The following is a 20,948-nucleotide window of genomic DNA, read 5'->3' as shown; positions in this document are numbered from 1 at the left end:
TTCCCATCCCCTCCACATGAACTACATTACTAATAACTGTACACACGTGCAATAGCAAAGCTTCATATGAGCAGGAAGACCTTCCTGTAGATGATAAGAAATGAAGTGCAGACACAAGGTAAACATCGGTGGTGCCAGCTGCAAAAATGAGCAACCTTGAAAATATATTTAATCTAACAAAGAAAAAAAAAAAAAAAGTAGTACAACAAATGTCTGAGGATACATTAATAAAATTTATTCTCAATGCTTCTGTACATTTGTATCAATACACATGGAATTTTGACATCTAGGTATATTTTAAGCACACACTGATGTGTTTGAAGTAATCAGTAACAATACAAAACTGAACCACTTTGCTGCCCATTTTACATAAGAGTGCGTAGAAAATCATTTACCAAGGTTTTCAACCCCCTCCCCCCTGAAAATATAAAAATAAATTAATTTTAATTTGATTTTAATCTGCCGATTAGAAATATTACAAATCAAAATATTGTTTCCATATGAATTATTACTTTTTTTCTTAAACAATACAAAAAAAAAAAAAAAAAAAACAGATTTCACAAAAGCTTATGTACAGAATGAGGTAAGGACTGTGGAGGGTTGTGTTCTCTCAGTCAGACGCACAGTGGAGGTCAGATTACATCGGGGTCTGCTTCTCGATTACCATTAATAATGCAAACATTTAACAGCGCATCAGAAATCATTTCACCAATCGCTGCAGCCTTCTGTACAAGGCTATAAAACCAGGCTGCAGGTTTGTAATGACACTATGCAAATAAAAAGAAAAAAATAACAAAAAAAAAACCTAAAGGAGAACTCCTCCTTCCAGGCAAATATGACACTGCAATGCAGAGTGACTTAAGAAGAGCATATCATCTCCTGTTATGTTCTATGATGCCAGCACAGACATTTCAAGTATCTACTGTGCCCAATGAAAAAAATGTTTAAAGCCCAAACAGCCAAGAAATGATTATTCTTAGAAGGAAGTCGGCAATGGAATAGATGTACCTGTAGTGGTATGCTAAAGTAAAATATGAGAATTTTGCATCTCCACTGGCTTAGTGGACATTACCCAAGTGCTGTGTATGTTATATTGGCGTTCATCAGCTAACTGCCCCACCTTCTAGGTGGCCTTGAAAATGTGAAAATGCAGTCCTGCGCAGTCTCTCTCAAACACATTCAAGGTGGTTTATCACAGAAGTATTTAACAAGAGCTGAAGACAATCAGAATGAGTTTCCTTAAATTGACTGTAATAGATTATGTAAACTGAATTAACTGCAATGCTTCCAATACAGAATTAGCAAGTTAATGTGGTTGAAGGTTTTTTTTTACCTTAACGCATTCTATGTATGAAAGTAAAAAATCTTCTGTGTGCAGCGGCTTCCCCACAGCCCCCCTAATACTCACCTGAGCCCCCTCTCAATCCAGCGATCACAAGAGCCTTGGTTGTCTTGAGACTCCCTCTCCTTATTGGCTGAGAGCAGAGCAGCAGAAGCCATTGACTTAATCAAAGCCAGTGAGCCAATGAGGAGAGAGATCTGTGTCGTGGGTCTGTGTGCCTTATGGACGCATAGAGCAGAGCTTGGGAGCGAGCACACACCAGTGCACCCGTAACAAGCAGCTTGCTACTGGGGGCACTGGTTAAGGGGGAGGAGCCACGAGCGCCAATGGGGGGACCTGAGAAGAAGAGGATCGGGGCTGCTCTGTGCAAAACAGAGCAGGTAAGTAGGACAGGTTTATAATAAAAAAAGAAAAAAGCTGAACCTTTAATACCACTTTAACTAGTTTGGGGTTTACTTTTTAGAAATATTCCTAAAATTCTGTTGGTCATCCAGGATCAGCCTACAGCAGACTTTCTCAACCTTTCCAGCACAGAGGAACCCTTGAAATAACTTTACGGTGTCAGGGAACCCCTTCTAAAAATGAAAATCGACAACTCATGATAGTGTGATGGTCAGTGGGAACAATGCTCTTTACATTTGTGGTCATTGGGACAAATTACCCCCTTATAGATGGCTAAAATGTATAATTGGTACCAATGGGAACTTATCTGAGGTGGCAGAAATTGGTCATTGCTCAAGGAACCCCTAGAAACCTCTGGAGGAACCCTGGTTGAGAAACCCCGGCCTACAGTAATAGTCAGCTGAATTTCTTGCATAGACCCAGCATCGGGTTGGTTTACAGTTCCCTCATAGGAGTGATGAAAAACCAAATATATCCCAAATGAGCATGATGGACACCTGAGAGGCTGCACAGTTGCTACATTTCAAGGGACAAGATAGGTAAGAAATACGATTTATGAAAGTGAGATTTATGCTGCTTCCCCCGTAATGTTATGTTTGACAGAAAGGAGTAATCAGAGACACTCGTTAAAGGACAATTTTACCTAAAACATCAATTGTCTCAATAAAATGTATAAATACAAGTTCACAGAAAGATGAGTAGAGAATTCTTATGTTATATATTGGTAGCTCTGGATGGAAGGCAATGTCTGTGTTTAGTTTTAAATGGAAAACAATAACATGCATTTAGTCTGAACGCTGTACTGAACATGCACCAACACATTTTAAAGTGATGTTTGAATTATCATTCGATGTCTAACATATCCCTATATGTATAGGGATAGCCCTATATGTATGAAAAAGCATATTGGTGGCTTCTATATTCTATATCACAAAGCTTTGTGGAATAAAGCAAGCAGTCTTCATACATTCTACAAGGTTGCTGTCATTTCTTCAGGTCTGGGGAAAGTAAAACCTTCAAATATATGTGGTCAGTGATTAGGCCTGAACACACAGTCAAAACAGGCCACATGGAGGATATTTCTTATGCTAACCAAGGGCTCCCTGATGCACAAATGCCTGGCGAGCCAATGGATTTACACTGCATTTTGTGAATTTGTTTAAAGGAACATGGAATACAGAATCTAGCCTTGTTCATTCAGATTGGGGCTTGCTCCTCTTCTGCAGCGAGAGCACCAGATAGTGTTCAGAAATGTGGCACTAAGGGCTTCTTTAGCTAGTGTATATGAGCCATAAAAAGTACCTGTCATTTGTATATACTGAAAGCGTAAACATCATGAGCTGGACCAATAGATCAAAGCATCAGCCATTCCATTTCTTTGTAACTTGCAGTAATCAGGCTTCCTGCTCAATATTCTTCAGTCAAATGCGGGCCTATTTGGGTGATGTAAACATGAATTTGTTGCTATAAAGATACCGATCTGGCAGTATGTGATCCAGAATAATCCACTTGTGGGGACCTTGATGAGGGTCCTAATATTTCTGTAGATTATTTCTGTAGATTATTTACAGTTTCCTCTGATAAGTTTTACTAGATACAGTTGGTGGCCAAGCTCCAGGCAGATCTCTACTTCGCGTAGTGAATGAAAATTGAAGTGCCCAAATGCAAAGGCAGTGTTTACTGTAGAATTATAAAGTATACATCACAGTGGTGGAAAAACAAATAAATTAGGGCCTGTGGCTTAATTTAACATCTAGTTAGTGATCTTCAAAGGATAAGTTCACCTTTTAGAACATGTTAGATTCCACCCATATTTAAGGCTGCAGCCTTTCCCCTTCCACTGTGACAGCGGCGGGTGGGCATCTTCTCCAGATGCCTGCTGTCACGGTTTGAAAAAAAAACGTGGTCATGCGGCACGTCACTCATTCACAGTCATCTGTAAAAGGGAAACTACAAGTCCCAACAACCTTTGCAACTGTCGGCTTGTAGTCGCAATTAACTACTATGGCACTGTTGGGAGCTGTGAGTCATTCTTTCGGTCAGTGTGTAACTGCCTGCCCGTACGAGGTATGAGCAAACAGATACACTGGGGAGTCTGTAGGAGTCCTGCATGGCACCCACGATTAGCAATGTTTTCCAGGTTCCAAGTAAAAAAATAATAAATGCACCTTTTTTGGCCTTCAGAAAAGATGTGCATTTATGCCTTTTTTTTTTTTTAAATGAACTTACCCTTTGAGACCATGGAACATGTGCTTCCACTGTTACCAAAAAGAATGTTGATTTTTTTTCCTTTAAGGTGCAAAGCCTCATTGGTTCCTGGGGATTGTCCAACCTTCAGCCAGGCAGATGTTCTTTTTTTTTGCACCTTTCCGATGTCAAAGGGAAGAACTTGTGTCTCCAATGCCATGCCTACTGGACTAATTGGGGCTGAATTTATCATTCTTTTCAACCCTGCTACACATTAGGGTTTTTTTTTTTTTTTAACTACAAGCACCACGGCCTTCACTAAAATTATAGTGAGAAAGGAAGCAGTGAGATTGTTTTCCCTTCTTTTTAATACTTAAAGGGCATTTCCTCTTTGACTCAAAAAATGATAGGAACTGTATATACAGTATATAGTAGACGGTCAGTGTACTAGCATGGATGGTACTGGCCATCCTTACCAACAGCAGGATCGTTGTATTGCTGTCCAAATTTGATTAGCAACTCATTACAACAGGATGGTGATGACAGGTTTACATTTCAATGAACAATATAAAACCACAGCCAACCATAGAGGTGGTGAAAAGGGTGGACCCGCCATGTTTCTACTCTAGAAACCTAAATCCAGTGATCACTTTTAGTGAAAAGCCACCAACTACAGTGAAGGAGCCGGAAGGAAGCATTCTTCAGCTTGAGTATTAGTCACCAATATTTGGAAACATTAGGAAACGATTCCTAATTTTGTTCCAGTGGAAATTTTTGTATTGAACAGGAAAATAAAATTGTGGCAACCTAAGAAAATCAGTCATGTAACATGAACACAAAAGTGTTGGGTATCCACAAGTTTGCATATAACTCAGTTGTTGAGAAATAAAGAACACTGAACCACTGCGCCATTAGTGGCATCGCAGACAGACCAAACCACGAGTGCAATGCGACTGCTTATCTGCAGTCTCGCCTCAATCATCAGCAACAGGCACTTTTAATATTATAAAATGGTTATGCCCCATATTATATCAACCCTGCCTTTCCCAGCAGATACAGAATAACTGCTGGGGAGACAGCCGAACAATTATTTTTCCTTCCAGTAACCAGTGGCAGAAACTTACTGTTTGGATAGGAATTGCACCAACATACCAGCAAGCGCACATCCTCGATTTCACTCAGTGATAACAGTGTTTTTACCTTTTCTCCAAATGAATACAGTCGCATTTCAGTGCAACAAAGCAACAAGAACATTTAAGACGAATAAATATCTAAAGCCCTGAAAGGCTTCGTCAATCCCTTGTAAAACCAGCAGGCAGTACAACAGGCTGATATGTGTTGAGTGTCCATGCGGTGTTGGAGGGATAAGAAGATCAAGTCATTTTGTCTCAGTTTGCATTGTTTCTTTGCTACTTCAAGGAAGACGTCTGTAAGTTCTCAAGTGCCGGGTGGATGCGTAAACCTCTGGTTTTCCCCCACATCAACTCTTATCTTGCATAACTGGTCCTGGTTTATCGCCAAGCCTCTGAGAAGAAAGATAATAGTTTTAAAGGACAACCAAATCATTTGAGATCTCAAAACACCCAATAAAATATATTCAATAACTCCATGACCTCTACTTGGATTGTAAACTATACAAATCAGCACCATAAAACTAAGGACAAAGCAACAGGTTTGCTGTAACCACCTCCCATCCCCAGAGGCATATACTTGCATTTCCTTTGCATCCCTGCCACTCTGTTTAGCGCTGGGACACAAAATACCTATTTCTTCTGAGTATGGCGGAGCATGTGACAGCATGGGCCAAAGTACAGATTCACCTTAAAATGGTCAGTGTAAAGAGCCCCTGTCTCTTTCAAATACAGCTAGAACGTAGGCTCCTGATTCACTACAAAAACAGCAACTTCACTATGACCAGTTAAATTTTTTATTTTTTTTATCCAACCACAGAATAACTGTGGGCTGAACTAGCCTTGAGTGTTGGCTCCACTGGGAGCCAAAAAGTGCTGGCAGATACCAAAGCGCTTTCATGTGCCAAGGGCTCACTTCTCTTCTAATCCAACCTGCATTTACGCAAAACCAGAAAGGCATCTCTTTGCCAAAGCTTTGATCCTCTACAGTCCAAACTGCCACCCAATTATTCCCCTGAAAATGTTTTTACTACAGGTTTCAGTGATCTAAAAATCAAATTTTCATTCCTACGGACTTATTCTTCTTGATCTCTCTGAAAGACATTTACACTGTTGGCTGCTCACTGCTACTCCAGACTCTGTCCTCTTTGGGAGTCCAAGGTCTTGCTCTTCCGCTTAGTTTTCTGCATAAATTTTTAGAGCGGATTTAGCTCAACTAGGTTCAGTGAAATAAACAATGACCATATTTTCCTCTGCTGCATAGTTCAACTGGCTGCTATGCGACACGTCCCCTTCTATTTCAGGCACAATGCTGGGGGCTGTCGGTGACCAGCACAATGTTTAAGTGTACAGGTACCTTACATTATTTTTAGGTTCTGGTGGCCCAATGCAGCATATATCTGGTTGCAGAACTTTTTTCCCTCTAAGCCCCCAGGGACCTATCTGTAACTCTTTTTATGCCCTAATAATTGAACTTACCTCTCTACCTTAAGCTTAAAAGAGAAGTATGGGGTATCGAAAACAAAAAAAACCTTTATACTAACCTAGGTGGATGCAGCATCGATCTGATGCTTCATCTGTCCCTGCCGCCTCTGCACTGAGAACCAAGTGATCAAACACTGCTGATGACATTTAGTTCTCCCCTTCACTCTGAGCAGGGAACTGGGACTGTCAGTCACTGGTTCTCTGCTCTGCCCCTCCAGGGCTCACTGGAGTGCAGGGCTGGGGAGGGAAGGTCTCCCAGCGGCACAGATAAGAGTTGGAGCCAGCTGCTGCTCCAGGCAACTAGATGGATCCCGACTGTAAAGCTGACAGCAGCTCACAAGAGTGCAGAAGGAACTACACACTTCTGTGATCCATTGGAGAAGTAGGGTAAAAAAAAACAACTTTGGTCATATTTGTCTTTAAAAATCATAAAAGTTAACCCAATCCAAATGATGAACCCTCCCACAAAATTTTTAAATCAGCACCCATCATTCCAAAATAGTAACTACTGGGCTACAAAACCTGAAACTGCACAGAAAGGTGCTGAGAAGTCATGACCTGGGGTAAACCATTCAACAGAAATCGTGTGGCCGGCTGCTAAGCCCATTTAGGCAGACATTCGTGGGGAGAACTGATATTTATGATGAAGTACCCATTTACTTCTGCATAATAGTTCAGGATAACCTACCTAGAGAATCTCATACAACCAACCACCAGCTCCATGGGTCACATAAAATGCATTTGATTTAACCCTATTTCTACCGGGGTACATTTCTAAACAGCAGGCTGGCAGCTCGGTACATACATAAAATTGTACCAAGCTGATCCGATAGACCTTGGTACTATGTGATCACTGTGATTGAAAGGAAGCGGAGAGACTGTAGTGATTTGTGAATAGGGGAAGAATAAACAGATCTTCTACAGCTGCAGATCCATTAATGGTATATTTTACCCCCACATCTCTCTTATGCATATCTATCTACACATGAACCCGTTCATCTCCATCCTCCCACTACTAGTGAACCATTACCAAGCTCTGTATTTTACCCTCTTCTTACCAGCATGTTTCTTCATCTGCACAAAATAGTTTTAAAAAAATGTGATCACCTTATCTACTTTACAAAAAAGGAGCATTTTGTTTTTGTTTTTTTATTTGCTATGCTTTTTACAGAAAAGGAAACCTTTTTTATTTATTTTTTGTGTGCTTGTTAAGGCATTGCACCCAATTGGAAAAAAAAAAACACGCCTGCAACAGTTTTGGTTCTGACAGCAATTCATGCACCAAATTCAGGTAGCTACAATTCTACATTGTGGAGCAACATCTGCGCCAAATTCAAAATAAAATACAGTTCATATCTTATAAAAGTGGACCTAACCTGGACAAACTTTCTTTTGGCCTACAAAGATAGATTCTGTGAAAGTGTCTCGCGTGCGTTCTAGACAGGTACAGGAATTTGGTGCACGCTGAGCGACGTTTAGAATGCATGTGAGATTCTTTCACAAAATCTGTCTGCCAGTCTTTATGAATTCCAGGTTACAGGTCTCAAACATGGCAAAACATTTCATTTGGGTAGAGTGCTGCATAATAGAGTAATTAGTCAAATTCCCACAGAAAACTGAAAAATGGCCTGGTAAATAACTCAATCACTAGCAGCTGGGTGCTGAAATCATTCAGAAACTGGCACTGTAGCTGAAAAGTGACCTTTGAATGGATATGGTATAACACTGCCCTTTACAATGTGTATTATATTAGCTTGATATACTAGGAACACAGTGCATGTCTTCCCATTATATTTGGGATGTAAAGGAAACTTACTGCCACTTTTTGGGCTGTGCTGTCAGTGTGCATGGCTAGAAAGGGGTTGGTGGCAGTGGTGGAATGGAGTGAGGTGGCCTGTGCTCCAGCCAGCAGGTTGTTCAGTGGTATTTGTGCTGCAGCAGGAAGCTGTAGCTGCTGTAGTTCAGACTGGTGGTGTTGCTGCGAGTGTTGGTGGTGCTGCATCAGTTGATAAAGCAGAGCATGATGCTGTTCCTTGAGGAGAGAGAGAAAAGGAAGTTGATTAAGACATGGAAATAGTATTATATGTAGCTCAATACATCTGCTTGCATCACAGGGGCTGGTTTAAAAAAGAAAAGCCTGGAGCTAAAACAGACTGGCGGTGTTGCTCAGCATTAAGAAAAATGTGATTACTTTCTTCCCACTCTCCCACATAGGCCGAAGCTCGACTACCAGTGTTGATCTGGGGAGCGTTCCAGCACTTCTAGTGCCGTAGTCTTTAGTTTCCCCAATACAGGATTGTTATTCTACTAGGGCTGAAACAACTAATCGATTAATCGACAACTAATCGATTATGAAATTAATCGATTACTATTTTCATAATCGATTAATCGCCAGTAACATATTGGGGTTAAAAAAACTAAAATGAGCCCTTTATAGTACAAAAAGAGCAAATAATTGCTACTGTAAATATTACTTTCACAGTTCTACAGTAAAAAAATGAACCCCTTCTAGTAGTGATTATTTGCCTTTTTTTTTACTATAAAGGGCTAATTTTTGTTTTTTTAACCCAATTAGGTTACTAAACGTCAGACCTGGTTCACATCTGTGTGTTTATTAGTGCTTTTTGCAGATATGCACTACAGTTCATTTACATGGTTTCCTATGGGACACGTTCACATCTGAAAGGGTCAGGGACTTTTAATGCAAAATGGTGCTTTATTGGTTCAATGGAGAAGCTGCAGAAAAGCATGTAATGCGTTTTTGCAGCAACTTGTGTTTTTTAATCTGCCCAGAAAAAATGCAAAAAATGCAAATTGCAGTAAAATCACGTGCGCAAAAATCAAAACGCACAGCAAAAAGCACGGCAGAAACACATCAAAAGCAAACTGCATAGGTGTGTACTGAGCCTTATGCTGGCCACATGGATCCATTTTCAGATGAGAATATTCAGACGAAAAATCTTTGTACATTCGCTGAATGAAAGAATTTTGTTTGAAATTTTCACTTGTTTTTAACATTCTGTTTTTAAAATGAATGTAATTTCTGAACGAAAACCACATCCACTGTCTGAAAATTCCTTTGACTAAGACGTTTTCTATTAGTTCCAAATTTTCCCATCACTGTGGTTGAAAATGAACGTCAATTTGACCCACTTTTTTTTTTAAAGGCTATTAACTGATTAATCGAAACAATAATCGGCCAACTAATCGATTATGAAAATAATCGTTAGTTGCAGCCCTATATTCTACCATTATATCCTTAGGAGGTACACCACAACTAAGGTGTACCCTCTCTCTTCCTCTTTTCTCGTTTTTCCTCTACCCACTATCCCCTCCCCCCCTTCTTTCAAGACTTTCCTCCCCTTCTTAGGCTACCCCCCCATCCTTCTCCCCTTTCTCAGGCAGGGCAATGGACTCTATAAAAGTAGTGTCTCTGAACACAAGAGGCCTGAATATCCCTGAAAAGAGGCGTATGCTCCTAAATGACTTAAAGAGCGTGCATGCTGATGTAGCCTTTATTCAGGAATTACTTTAAAAACGACAAACTACCTATCCTTAAAAGCCGATTTTTCCCCTTGACATACCACTCCACCAATCCTGCAGCCAAGTCTAAAGGGGTCTCCATACTGCTGTCTAACAAACTACCATGGAAATGTCAAGCAGAAGTAATAGATCCTAGGGGACGCTTTGTGGTCCTGAAAGGTCTAGTAGATGACACACAACTTACACTAGCGACGTTATATGACCCAAATGACAATCAAGACAAATCCATCTCACACGTTAAACAGATTGACGGAGTTCAAGGAGGTCCAGTTAATCCTAGGGTGAGATTTTAATGTCCCCCTGCTCCCGACAACGGATACCTCCTCTGGACACTCTGGAATCCCTCCTTCTCAGAGGAAACGAATAGCTAATGCCCTCCACAAGGCCCAATTGATTGATATTTGGCATTTGCAACACTCGGGGAGAGCGAGATTACACATTCTACTCCCCATCACATAAAATATACTCCAGGATAGATTTTTTTCTGATTCCCCATAGCCAATTACACGCTGTAGCAGTCACTACGATTGGCCACATCACCTGGTCAGATCATGCCCCCATTTCCATTACATATACGCTTAATAGAGGAAACTCAGTTAGGCCCAAATTCTGGCGACAAAATGAGTCTCCTACAGATCCCAGAGGTTCTAACGGAGGTAACGAAACCCCTAACCCTATACTTACAACAAAACGACAACCAAGACTGTGACCACCCCCCCCCCTGCTCCCTATGGGAGGCCCACAAGACAGTCCTCAGAGGGATACTTATCAAACACCGTGCGCGGAAAGACCCAGGTTCATGTGGGAGCTGCAGGCCTATATCCCTATTAAATACTGACCTGAAGCTGTCCACAAAAATTATTGCCACCTGTTTAGCACACGTCCAGTTCTTTATACATCTACACCAGGTGGGTTTTATTCCCACTAGAGAGGCAAGAGACAACACCATTAAGGTGCTAAATCTCATTCACATGACAAACACAAAAAAGACCCCTACTGTATTTGTAAGTACAGATGCCAAAAAAACTTTTGACCGGGTGAACTAGAACTTTATGTTCTCAGTTCTCCGTCATATTGGGATGGGTAAAAAGATGCTTGGCTGGATAAGCAGGATTTGTGCGAGCCCAACTGCACAGGTGAAAGTGAATGGCCTGCTAGCAGAACCTTTCCCCATTCGAAACGGCACGCGGCGGGGTGCCCATGGTCGCCACTCCTTTTTTGCCCTTTCCCTGGGGGTGCCCATGGTCGCCACTCCTTTTTTGCCCTTTCCCTGGAACCGTTCTTGTGCAAAGTAAGACTGAACCCAAACATACACGGGCTTACAGTTGGTGAATCTCAGTGTAACATATCTGCATACACTGATTATTTACTCTTTTCCCTGACCAATCCCACAATCTCTTTACCTAACCTTCTGAAAGAATTTGACACACATGGTTCCATCGCAAACTTAAAAAAAAATGTCTCCAAGTCGGAGGCGATGGGCGTTGCAATCCCCCCACTCCTTACTAAGCATGCAATTAAACTTTCATTTTAACCACTTGCTGACCGCTGCACGACGATGTACGTCCTATTTTTGAAGAGGGATATCTCGGTAACGGCAGCAGCTGCTGCCACAACCGAGATATCCATCTCTTCAGGCGGCGGTCGGCTGTACAATAACGGTGGACTCCGCGGCGGATTCGCCGTGAGATCACCGCTATCGGCGGCGGGAGAGGTGCCACCCCCCCTCCCGCACCTTCCGCCGCCGTCGGTAGCGGCGGAGGCGATCGGGTCCTTTCATCTGCTGGGCATAGAGACAAGTGAGGCTAAGATGGCCCCCACTCGTCTCTATACCATAGGAGGGCGGAAGCGACGTCAAAACGTCACTTCCGCCCATACCTCTTAAAGGTATATTTTTTTTAAATGTCAGATTTTCTTTTCTTTTTTTTTTTTTTTTTTTGCATTTTTGCCCAAATATGAGATCTGAGGACTTTTTGACCCCAGATCTCATATTTAAGAGGACCTGTCATGCTTTTTTCTATTACAAGGGATGTTTACATTCCTTGTAATAGGAATAAAAGTGATCCATTTTTTTTTTTTTTAAAACAGTGTAAAAATAAATAAAATCAAATTTATAAAATAAAAAAAATTTAAAAACCCCGTCACGACGAGCTTGCGCACAGAAGCGAGTGCATACATGAGTAGCGCCCGCATATGAAAACGGTGGCCAAACCACACATGTGAGGTATCGCCGTGATCGGTAGAGCGAGAGCAATAATTCTAGCCCTAGACCTCCTCTGTAACGCAACAAATGCAACCTGTAGAATTTTTTAAATGTTGCTTATGGAGATTTTTGAGGCTAAAAGTTTGACGCCATTCCACGAGCGGGCGCAATTTTGAAGCGTGACATGTTGGGTATCAATTTACTCGGCGTACCATTATCTTTCACAATATAAAAAAAATTGGGCTAATTTTACTGCTGTATTATTTTTTTATTCAAAAAAGTGAATTTTTTCCCAAAAAAGTGCGCTTGTAAGACCGCTGCGCAAATACGGTGTGAAAAAAAGTATTTCAATGACCGCCATTTTATTCTCTAGGGTGTTAGAAAAAAAACAATATAAAATGTTTGGGGGTTCTAAGTAATTTTCTAGCAAAAAAAACTGTTTTAAACATGTAAACACCAAGTCTGAAAAAGAGGCCTGGTCCTTAAGTGGTTAAATGGATGAACTTCGCTCTCAAATATCTAGAACAGAGGTGCCCAACCAGTGGCCCGGGGGCCACATGTGGCCCACGACCTCCTGTTCTGTGATGGAATAGAATAGAATACTGTTATTAATAGTAAGTTTATTACTAAAATTACAGTGTATATATGGGCATATCTGTTCTGCAGTGGTTACTGGGCTGCTTTCAAACTGATCCGCAGGTGCAGGGCAGTGCACCTGAGGGTTACCTGCACTGAGCCATAGGCCCCTTTCACGCGGTCAGTCCGACCCAGTTGGACCCTCCATTCACCTCTAAAGAGTAGCAGATGTAAATGAGCTTGTGTCCGTTTACAAACGCCTACCTCCAATCTGATACGCAAAAAAAAAAAAAAAAAAAAGTAGAGTGGGCTCTATAGAGTAGAGTGTACTGCCATGCACCCGCTCCACTCATTGTGGCCCGTGACCGGTAACCAATTTGCTTAGGTGGCCCTCGTTCTTCAAAAGGTTGGGCACCCCTGATCTAGAACATATATCCCATCTGACATAACGTGCACATACACCCTAAACTTTCCACCCCTGCTAACCAAGATCCGCTCCCTATTGGAAAATTGGCATAAAGGACTATACTCTTGGTTTGGTAGATCGTAAAAATGTGCATCCTCCCCAAATTTCTATACCTATTTCAGGCCCTCCCCATACAGATTCCTGCCTCCTCCTTTAAACAGGTACAAGCCATCTTTACCCGCTTTACCTGGGCTCAAAAACAACCCCGAGTAAGCCAAGCTCAAATGTCACTACCGAAACAGAACGGGGGTCTTGCGGTTCCAGACTTTCGACAATACTACCAAGCCTTTCACTTGAGCAGGGTATTAGACTGGAGACAAAATACAACACACAAACTCTGGATGCAAATAGAACAATCCCAGACTATCATCCCTCTGAAAAGCGCATTATGGTGCTACAACTCCGTACCTTCGATGCTGAAGTCCCATCCATTGATAGGGACACACAGCATCCACATAGCCATGCAAACGCTCCTGACAGGTAACTCGATGTATCCTCGGTCACCCGAATTTTACACCTGGTCTGCACTCTGCGGAGTACGCAAACTTGAGACCTGGGATGTGATCGGGCCTCCGTGTTTGTTACGTCAAGTCGTTGGCCATCTCTCGCGGAACTGACGGACATGACTGGTAGATATCGCCACCCTTTTTGGAGGGCAGCTCAACTGCACCATTTCCTACATTCTATTCCTGACCCACACACTTTTACCCAATCATCGACGACTTCTGAAGAATACTGTGGGGACTGATATCCCACACACACACTCTAAAATGTACACTCTACTAAACGCTCCTCCTAAACAACCACGCCTCCAATGCCTGCAAAGATGGGAAGCGGACCTTAATTGTAAATTCTCAGCGACTCAAAAACAACACATCATCACTTTTGACATCAAATCATCCCTGTGCACTAAAATTCAGGAAACAAATTTCTAAATATTCTCCAGGTGGTATTTTACACCCACTAGACTCCACAAAGCTAAAAAGCTAATACGACATCTATTAAATGCAGCCAAGGCATGTACACATCTTTATTCGAAACAGCAGTGTCCGACTACTGGATGTTGGCTCAGAAAAGTGGAGGGTATAAAGAAAATGGAGGACCTGATACCATGCAACAAAATAGAGAGAAATACACATAGACCTGGAGTCTATGGAACATTTTCATTTACTCTGATGAGGGGACGACCCTACTAGGGTCATAGTACCTCTGTGCCCCGGAACGATTACATCCTACTCAGCCTTCGCCCTGCCTCTCCTCTTCTCCCCTCTCTCTCACCACCTTTTACCCTTTTCCCTCCTTTTTTTTGTCTTGCTATCTACTAATTATCTACTTTTAGTGAAAAAGATATGGGAGGGATTCTGTCCCTTACTGAAAATTCCATGTCAACTGATATATCTGAGTATATGGTACACATACCAATAGCATCCACTCATGTTTGACACTGTTAAGAAGGATTTGGATTCAACACGCTTTATGCTGTCAAATACCTTGTACTGAATATTTAATTACATGTACATCTGTTGTAATATTGGGATCTATCCCTATGTTCGTATTTAATAAAAAATATATAAAAAAAGAAAATATGATTACCTGGGCAGCCTGACAGCAGCTGGCTAATGTTAGAGTATGCTACAGTTCTCCGACTGCACTCTTTACTAACACTACCCAAAATGACAGATAGTGGGGGTAGGTGGGAGGCTAAACTACAGTCTACAGAATAATAAAAAAACATGTCTGGACAGATATATATATGGGAGCTGTCATATCCTTTAATGTATTTTGACATATTTTAGGTGCAAGATCACAGAAATATTTTTAATCCTAGCAATATTTGCATTCAGTTCTAGTACAATATTTCAGATTATGTCTGCCATTCTCAACCATGGCCCTGTCATGTAAATAACTTACAGGAGTGAGCTGATGAGAACCCAAGAGCTGCTGGAACTGCTGGTGTTGCTGGTGAAGGAAGAGCTGCCTCTGCTGGTCAGAGAGAAGTCCTAATCCTGAGGCACTAGAACAAGAAAAGATACATTCTTGTATTAATCCTGCATCAATCAGATTTGCAACTGCATGGGATAGAAGAGGAAGTAAGGATCAAACCCACCCACGAGCCTATAGACAGCCATAAGTGCAATTTAGAGGTAGACCCAACACCATAGAAAACTCCGTACTTTATCTTATAAATTAATGAACCAATTCTGCAGTTTCAGTGACAAGTCTATGGAGGAACTGAACTCCCTACTAATGAAGCATTAGCAAGACCTTCCTTAGGCTACCCATAGACTTGTGTGGGCAGGCTGAATGTACCAAGTTGAACTGATCAACTTGGGTACAATCAGCCTTCTGGATTCAATTGCCATTATCACTAGCGGAATGCTATAGCTGCTAGCAATAATTATCTTCTCCCGGCGGGGATGGCTTCCCCCGCCGAGAGCAATTGTCAGCATGGTCTGTGTTGATGAGGGAATCGCATGAATTTGCACCATCTATGACCTGCCTTAGTCTAGCTACACTTCATGGGGTTTATTTACTAAAACTAGAGTGCAAAATCTGGTGCAGCGCTGCATAGAAACCAATCAGCTTCTAAGTTTTATTGTCAAAGCTTAATCAAACAAGCTAAAGATAGAAGCCGATTGGCTACCAAGCACAGCTGCACCATTTTCTGAGTGCTCCAGTTTTAGTAAGTCTCCCCTGGTGTGAACACATTAATCATGGGCAATCATGTGTGATCTTAGTAGTGTGATCGCTCTAGCACCCAGTCGTCTTAGACTCAAAAGAGACTTGCTCAAACCATAGAGGGCATCCGAAATGTCACAAAGAGCACAGGATCCACATCTGATGAGTATGGTTCAGGCAAGAGCCCTGAAAAAATGGGAGTAGTCTAAGCCACCCCATTGGTTTCTAAAAAGAAGGGATAGCCTTGGTAACCCTGTTCCTGAAGAGTCCTAATAAAATGTCTGTTCCATCCTATCAAACATAAGTGATAGCCACAAAACTGTAAATCAAAACGGCGTCAGTGGTAAAGGGGCTAAATCCGCCTGCAAAAAAGCCGATAAAGCGGCGGTATAAAAGCTCTGCCCCGTTGCTTTCAATGGGCAGGGCCGCTTTAGGAGCAGCGAGTTCACCTCTCCTAATGCGCTCCAAAGAAGCTGCTGGCAGGACTTTTTCTGACATCCTGCCAGCGCACCACTCCAGTGTGAAAGCCTGAGGGCTTTCACACTAGAGTGAATGGAGTCGCTGTTTCAGGGCGCTTTGCAGGTCCCATTTGTAACGCTATAGCGCTTGCAAAGCACCTCAGTGTGAAAGAGGTCTTAGCAACCATCCTTACTATGCAATCAGGATACATTGCCAAAGGAAAGGTAATTATTAGTTTTTTTTTTTTTATCCCATCAAGACTTGAAAGCAAAATCAATTGTGGAGCAAAGTCAGAAGACTGATATGAAGACTAAATTTCTGCCCTTCTACTAGAGGACACCATAATTTCCCTCTAGTCAATAACATCCACTGAATAAGCAATTCGTAGCCATTTTATCTAATGCGGGTAAACACTTACCTATTTGTTAGTGTGGAAGAAATGGGATGTGTTACATTAGGTAATATTGTCCCATGAGTAAGGCCAGTGGGTTGGGGCAGTGTAGCTGGAGTTTGCATCACTCCATTCAGAGCCCCGACAATGCCGTTAATCGCCAACTGGTTTGCTGGCAATGCTCCAATTATTGCACCCACTCCCGGCATTGCAGGAATAGCTGATGTGACTGTTTGAATACCACCGGTTAGTGTTCCCATAGTCACACCATTGATTCTTTGGATCCCCTGGACTTGTTGGGCTGGACTCTGGCCATCAGGGGGAGGAGTGGAGAGTGACGAAGAGCTGCTGGTGCTGTGACCACTCGAGGTGAGATCCTGGAAGAAAATAGACAGAGGGGTTTGTCAGGACACTTCACTATGAAAATCTATAGCCTTTCAATTAGCTTTTGTGATGGTGAAATTATTTATCCAGACCCTACACTATAGCTATAATAGTTCCATATCATTTACTGGTCTTGTCCTTCCTGCAAATCAGTGAAAGCAGATACGGCAGGGTGATGAACATCTTTGTCATCCTGCTCTCTCCTCCTATGAGCAGCACCTGTCAACATGAGAGCTGCAGCACAATTGACTGACTCCTTGTGCTGCTTCTCCCTCTCCTAGTCTAACATCTGCTGTAAGGGGGCTTGCAAAAGGCTTATATCAGTCAGATACCTACATCAATAAATTACACATTAGTTACATAAGGGCCAGCGGATTGAACGATGGAGCGCAGTGGTGAATCAAGCATATGACAATCCTGGACGTGTTTGGGTCTAAAGAGTCTTCAGGCAATGGTATCGCTGCAATACAGCAAATGGCAGTGCTAAAGGTAAATAGCAACTGTCTTTTTTTTGCATGGAGCAAAGAATACCAAATTATTTTTTCTACTGTCAGAGTTGCTTTAACCACTTACAGACCGGACCATTTTGCTGGTCAAAGACCAGACCACTTTTTGCGAAACGCATTATTTTTTACTTTTTGTTATAATAAATATCCCCCAAAAATATATAAAAAAACATTTTTATCCCTCAGTTTAGGCCGATACATATTCTTCTACATATTTTTGGTAAAAAAAAAATCGCAATAAGCGATTATTGATTGGTTTGCGCAAAAGTTATAGCGTTTACAAAATAGGGATAGTTTTATAGCATTTTTATTAATTTTTTTTTTTTACTAGTAATGGCGGCGATCAGCGATTTTTATTGTGACTGCGACATTGTGGGGGACCCATCGGACATTTTTGACACATTTTTGGGACCATTGTCATTTATACAGTAATCACTGCTATATAAATGCAGTGATTCCTGTGTAAATGACACTGGCAGTGAAGGGGTTAACCAGTGGGTGGCAGTGTAGGGGTTAAGTGTTCCTAGGGGTGTGTTACTAACTGTGGGGGGGTTGGGCTTTCATTTAGTGAACACTGATCTCTGCTCCAATCACATGGAGCAGAGATCAGCGTCACTAGTTGCTAGGCAGAATGGAGAAATTCTGTTTACACGGCATTTCCTCCATTCAGCCGTCCCGTGAGACGATCGCGGGTATGCCCGTGGTGATCGAGTCCGCGGGTCCCACGACTGGACTCACGGGGGCCCCGACCAGCGCGGGAGCGCGCCGCCGGCGGCGCGCTCCCGATGGCAGGGCGGCATTGAAGATTGGACGTACCTGTACGCCAATATGCCTGCCCGTGCCATTCTGTCGACGTACATCGTCGTGCGCTGGTCGGGAACCGGTTAAGGTCAACCACATCACCAATTGATCTCTAAAGAACTGTTGGTGGCACAGAGGATAAAACGTTCCAGGGATCTGTCCTCTGCAACAATCCCCAATCAACATGCTCTCCGGGAACTGCAGTTAAAATGCAAAGAAATTGTACAAGGCACAGCACAGCCACCACTGGCACTTGTAAAGCATCCCCAGTATGTTAGGCCTAATCCTGATTTATAAAGAAAACAAGTTACATTCATTCCTAGCAACCTACCTGATGTATGGTTTGGTGGGCATTTTCTGCCTGGAAATGCCCCAGGTGCGGACTTTTACTGATGCTCAGTGAATCTGTGTTTGATGCTACAAAAAAGTCAAAAATATCATCCAGCATCATGTATAGTCTTTCTTTTGTTTAACTGAGACAATATGACAATATAATAAGCCATGAATGCCATTACCCAGCTTCACTAAACATTATTTTATCTACTAGCAATGAATAAGTCAAAAAGGTTGAAGATTAATTAGATCTTTATTGCAACTACTCTAGACACAGGATTTAAAATAAAATGAAGTAGCTGGCAGAATGAGCAGTTCAGTGACATAGGCTTTAGTCAATATCCAACATCTGACCCCCCCCCCCTTTCATCATTACATATTTTATTACTGTGGTTAAGCCCACAACAGATCATCAGAACTCTACAGAAGGTACCCAGTGAACACTGCGAGGATCGCCAGCTTTCACCTTACACAAAACGCTCCTAGCTGTTCAGCTTCCATGTTGTTACAAAGACTCCAAGTGCTTCTTTTGCACGTTATAGACAAGTCAATTAACTCGTGAAGCCATAACACATACAACTGAAGTCCAAGATATTTACAGTTTTTTTTTTACTTTGTCCAATCGATTGGCCAATTTTGAAGAGATTTATTTCCAAATATATTGCTTGAAGTAGTACACAGAATATGTTCATATGGGTAATGTAAAACAGACATGGCTTTCCTTTTCCAGGAGTAGAAACCGAGATATATTAGAGAAAGTTTAAACATACATCATTTACTGTACAATGAAGTGACAGCCAAAGATATCAATGAGGATTAGGAATTGTATTCCAAAAAAAGTACAAGAAACAATATAAACAGATGTTTAGTAAAGACCCATTAACAAAAGAAGTCCCGTCACAAAATGACTATGTTCCAGTGGTTTGTAAAGCTTGTAATAATATGGGGCTCTTCAGAATAAGCACAGGATTCCCAGAGTTGGATATAAATGAGAAAACATCACAATGTAAAGGACCAATGGTGAGGGAGCAGTGCAGAAATCCCAGCAAACAATTCCAAAATATAAATCTACAAATAGGATCCTGAAGGTTAGAAAACACACATGTCAGAGCTGTCCTTACCGTTCTGTAATGGGTACGGGTGCACTTGGGGAGAGGAGTTGGGGTTGGAGGTAATGGAGGGGAAGGGAACAGACAGCTGGGCATTGAGGAGCTGAAGACGCTCTTTTTTGGCATTCAGATTTTTTATTTGTTCCTCCAGTCGCCGGTTCTCCACTTGCAACTGATGAAGGGATTTCAGCATACCTAAAACTGACAGCAGAAAAAAACAGGTCATCCAGAGAACCTGTAAAAAGGCAAAAATTATTACAGAATTATTTTATCAAAGCACAGCTGAAATTGGCTTAACGTGTATCTAAACCAGGGTTCCATGGATCCTAGGGTTCCTTCTGAGGTTGCTAGGGATTCCTTGAGCAATAAGCAATTTCTGCCTCTCAGAGGAGTTCCCACTGACACCATTGATCTTTTCAGCTATCTGTAAGGAGGTACATTATTTTCAATTACCACAGGTATAAGGAGCATTCTTCCCACTATCACACTAATGGGTTGTAGAGATAGTAATTTTTAGTTGGGGTTCGATGAGACCAAAAAGTCATTTAAAGGGTTCCTCTGTGTTGAAAAGGTTAAGGCTGATCTAAATCTTAAAGTGGAGCTTCACCCTAAAGAAGAAGTTCTGTTTTATGCCCTCCTCTTCGGGGGCTTGCCAAGTGGGTACCCACTCCCACTTCAGGTTGGATCACCACAGTGATCCACCAGAAGTCCCCAGCCCCCTCCAAAACAACAGATTTTGTTAGCTGCTGACATTTTTTTTTTTAAAGCGGGAGTCCGCTGTTTTTTTTTTTAAAGCCAGCAGCTACAAATACTGCAGCTGCTGACTTTTAAAATAATGACACTTACCTGTCCAGCGCACCCGCGATGTCGGCACCCGAAGCCGATCTCTCGATCGTCTCTCGGGTGCTGCCGCCACCATCTTGGGTATGGGAATCAGGAAGTGGAGCCTTTC

General features: G+C 42.0%; 1 protein-coding gene across 8 annotated transcripts in view; it reads right to left on the bottom strand.

The window, feature by feature from the left end:
- Window positions 1–212: 212 nt before the first annotated feature.
- The window catches only part of MLLT10 (MLLT10 histone lysine methyltransferase DOT1L cofactor), a 307,092-nt gene continuing 286,356 nt past the window's right edge, over window positions 213–20,948 (bottom strand). For all 8 annotated transcript variants that reach the window (XM_077490949.1, XM_077490944.1, XM_077490945.1 and 5 more), the window contains 6 exons: window positions 20,009–20,197; window positions 18,886–18,971; window positions 16,891–17,240; window positions 15,246–15,348; window positions 8,363–8,578; window positions 213–5,456 (listed from right to left, as the gene is read on the bottom strand). In XM_077490949.1, coding sequence (XP_077347075.1) covers window positions 5,412–5,456; window positions 8,363–8,578; window positions 15,246–15,348; window positions 16,891–17,240; window positions 18,886–18,971; window positions 20,009–20,197 — 989 coding nt within the window. In that variant the 3' untranslated portion in view covers window positions 213–5,411. The remainder of the gene's footprint in view (window positions 5,457–8,362; window positions 8,579–15,245; window positions 15,349–16,890; window positions 17,241–18,885; window positions 18,972–20,008; window positions 20,198–20,948) is intronic.

This window comes from Lithobates pipiens, unplaced genomic scaffold (assembly GCF_037356315.1).
Source record: "Lithobates pipiens isolate NorthernLeopardFrog02 unplaced genomic scaffold, aLitPip1_a1.2 Scaffold_19, whole genome shotgun sequence".
NCBI lineage: Eukaryota > Metazoa > Chordata > Amphibia > Anura > Ranidae > Lithobates > Lithobates pipiens.
The sequence above is the reverse complement of the archived record's forward strand: the minus strand, read 5'-3'. Positions and strand labels throughout refer to the sequence as shown.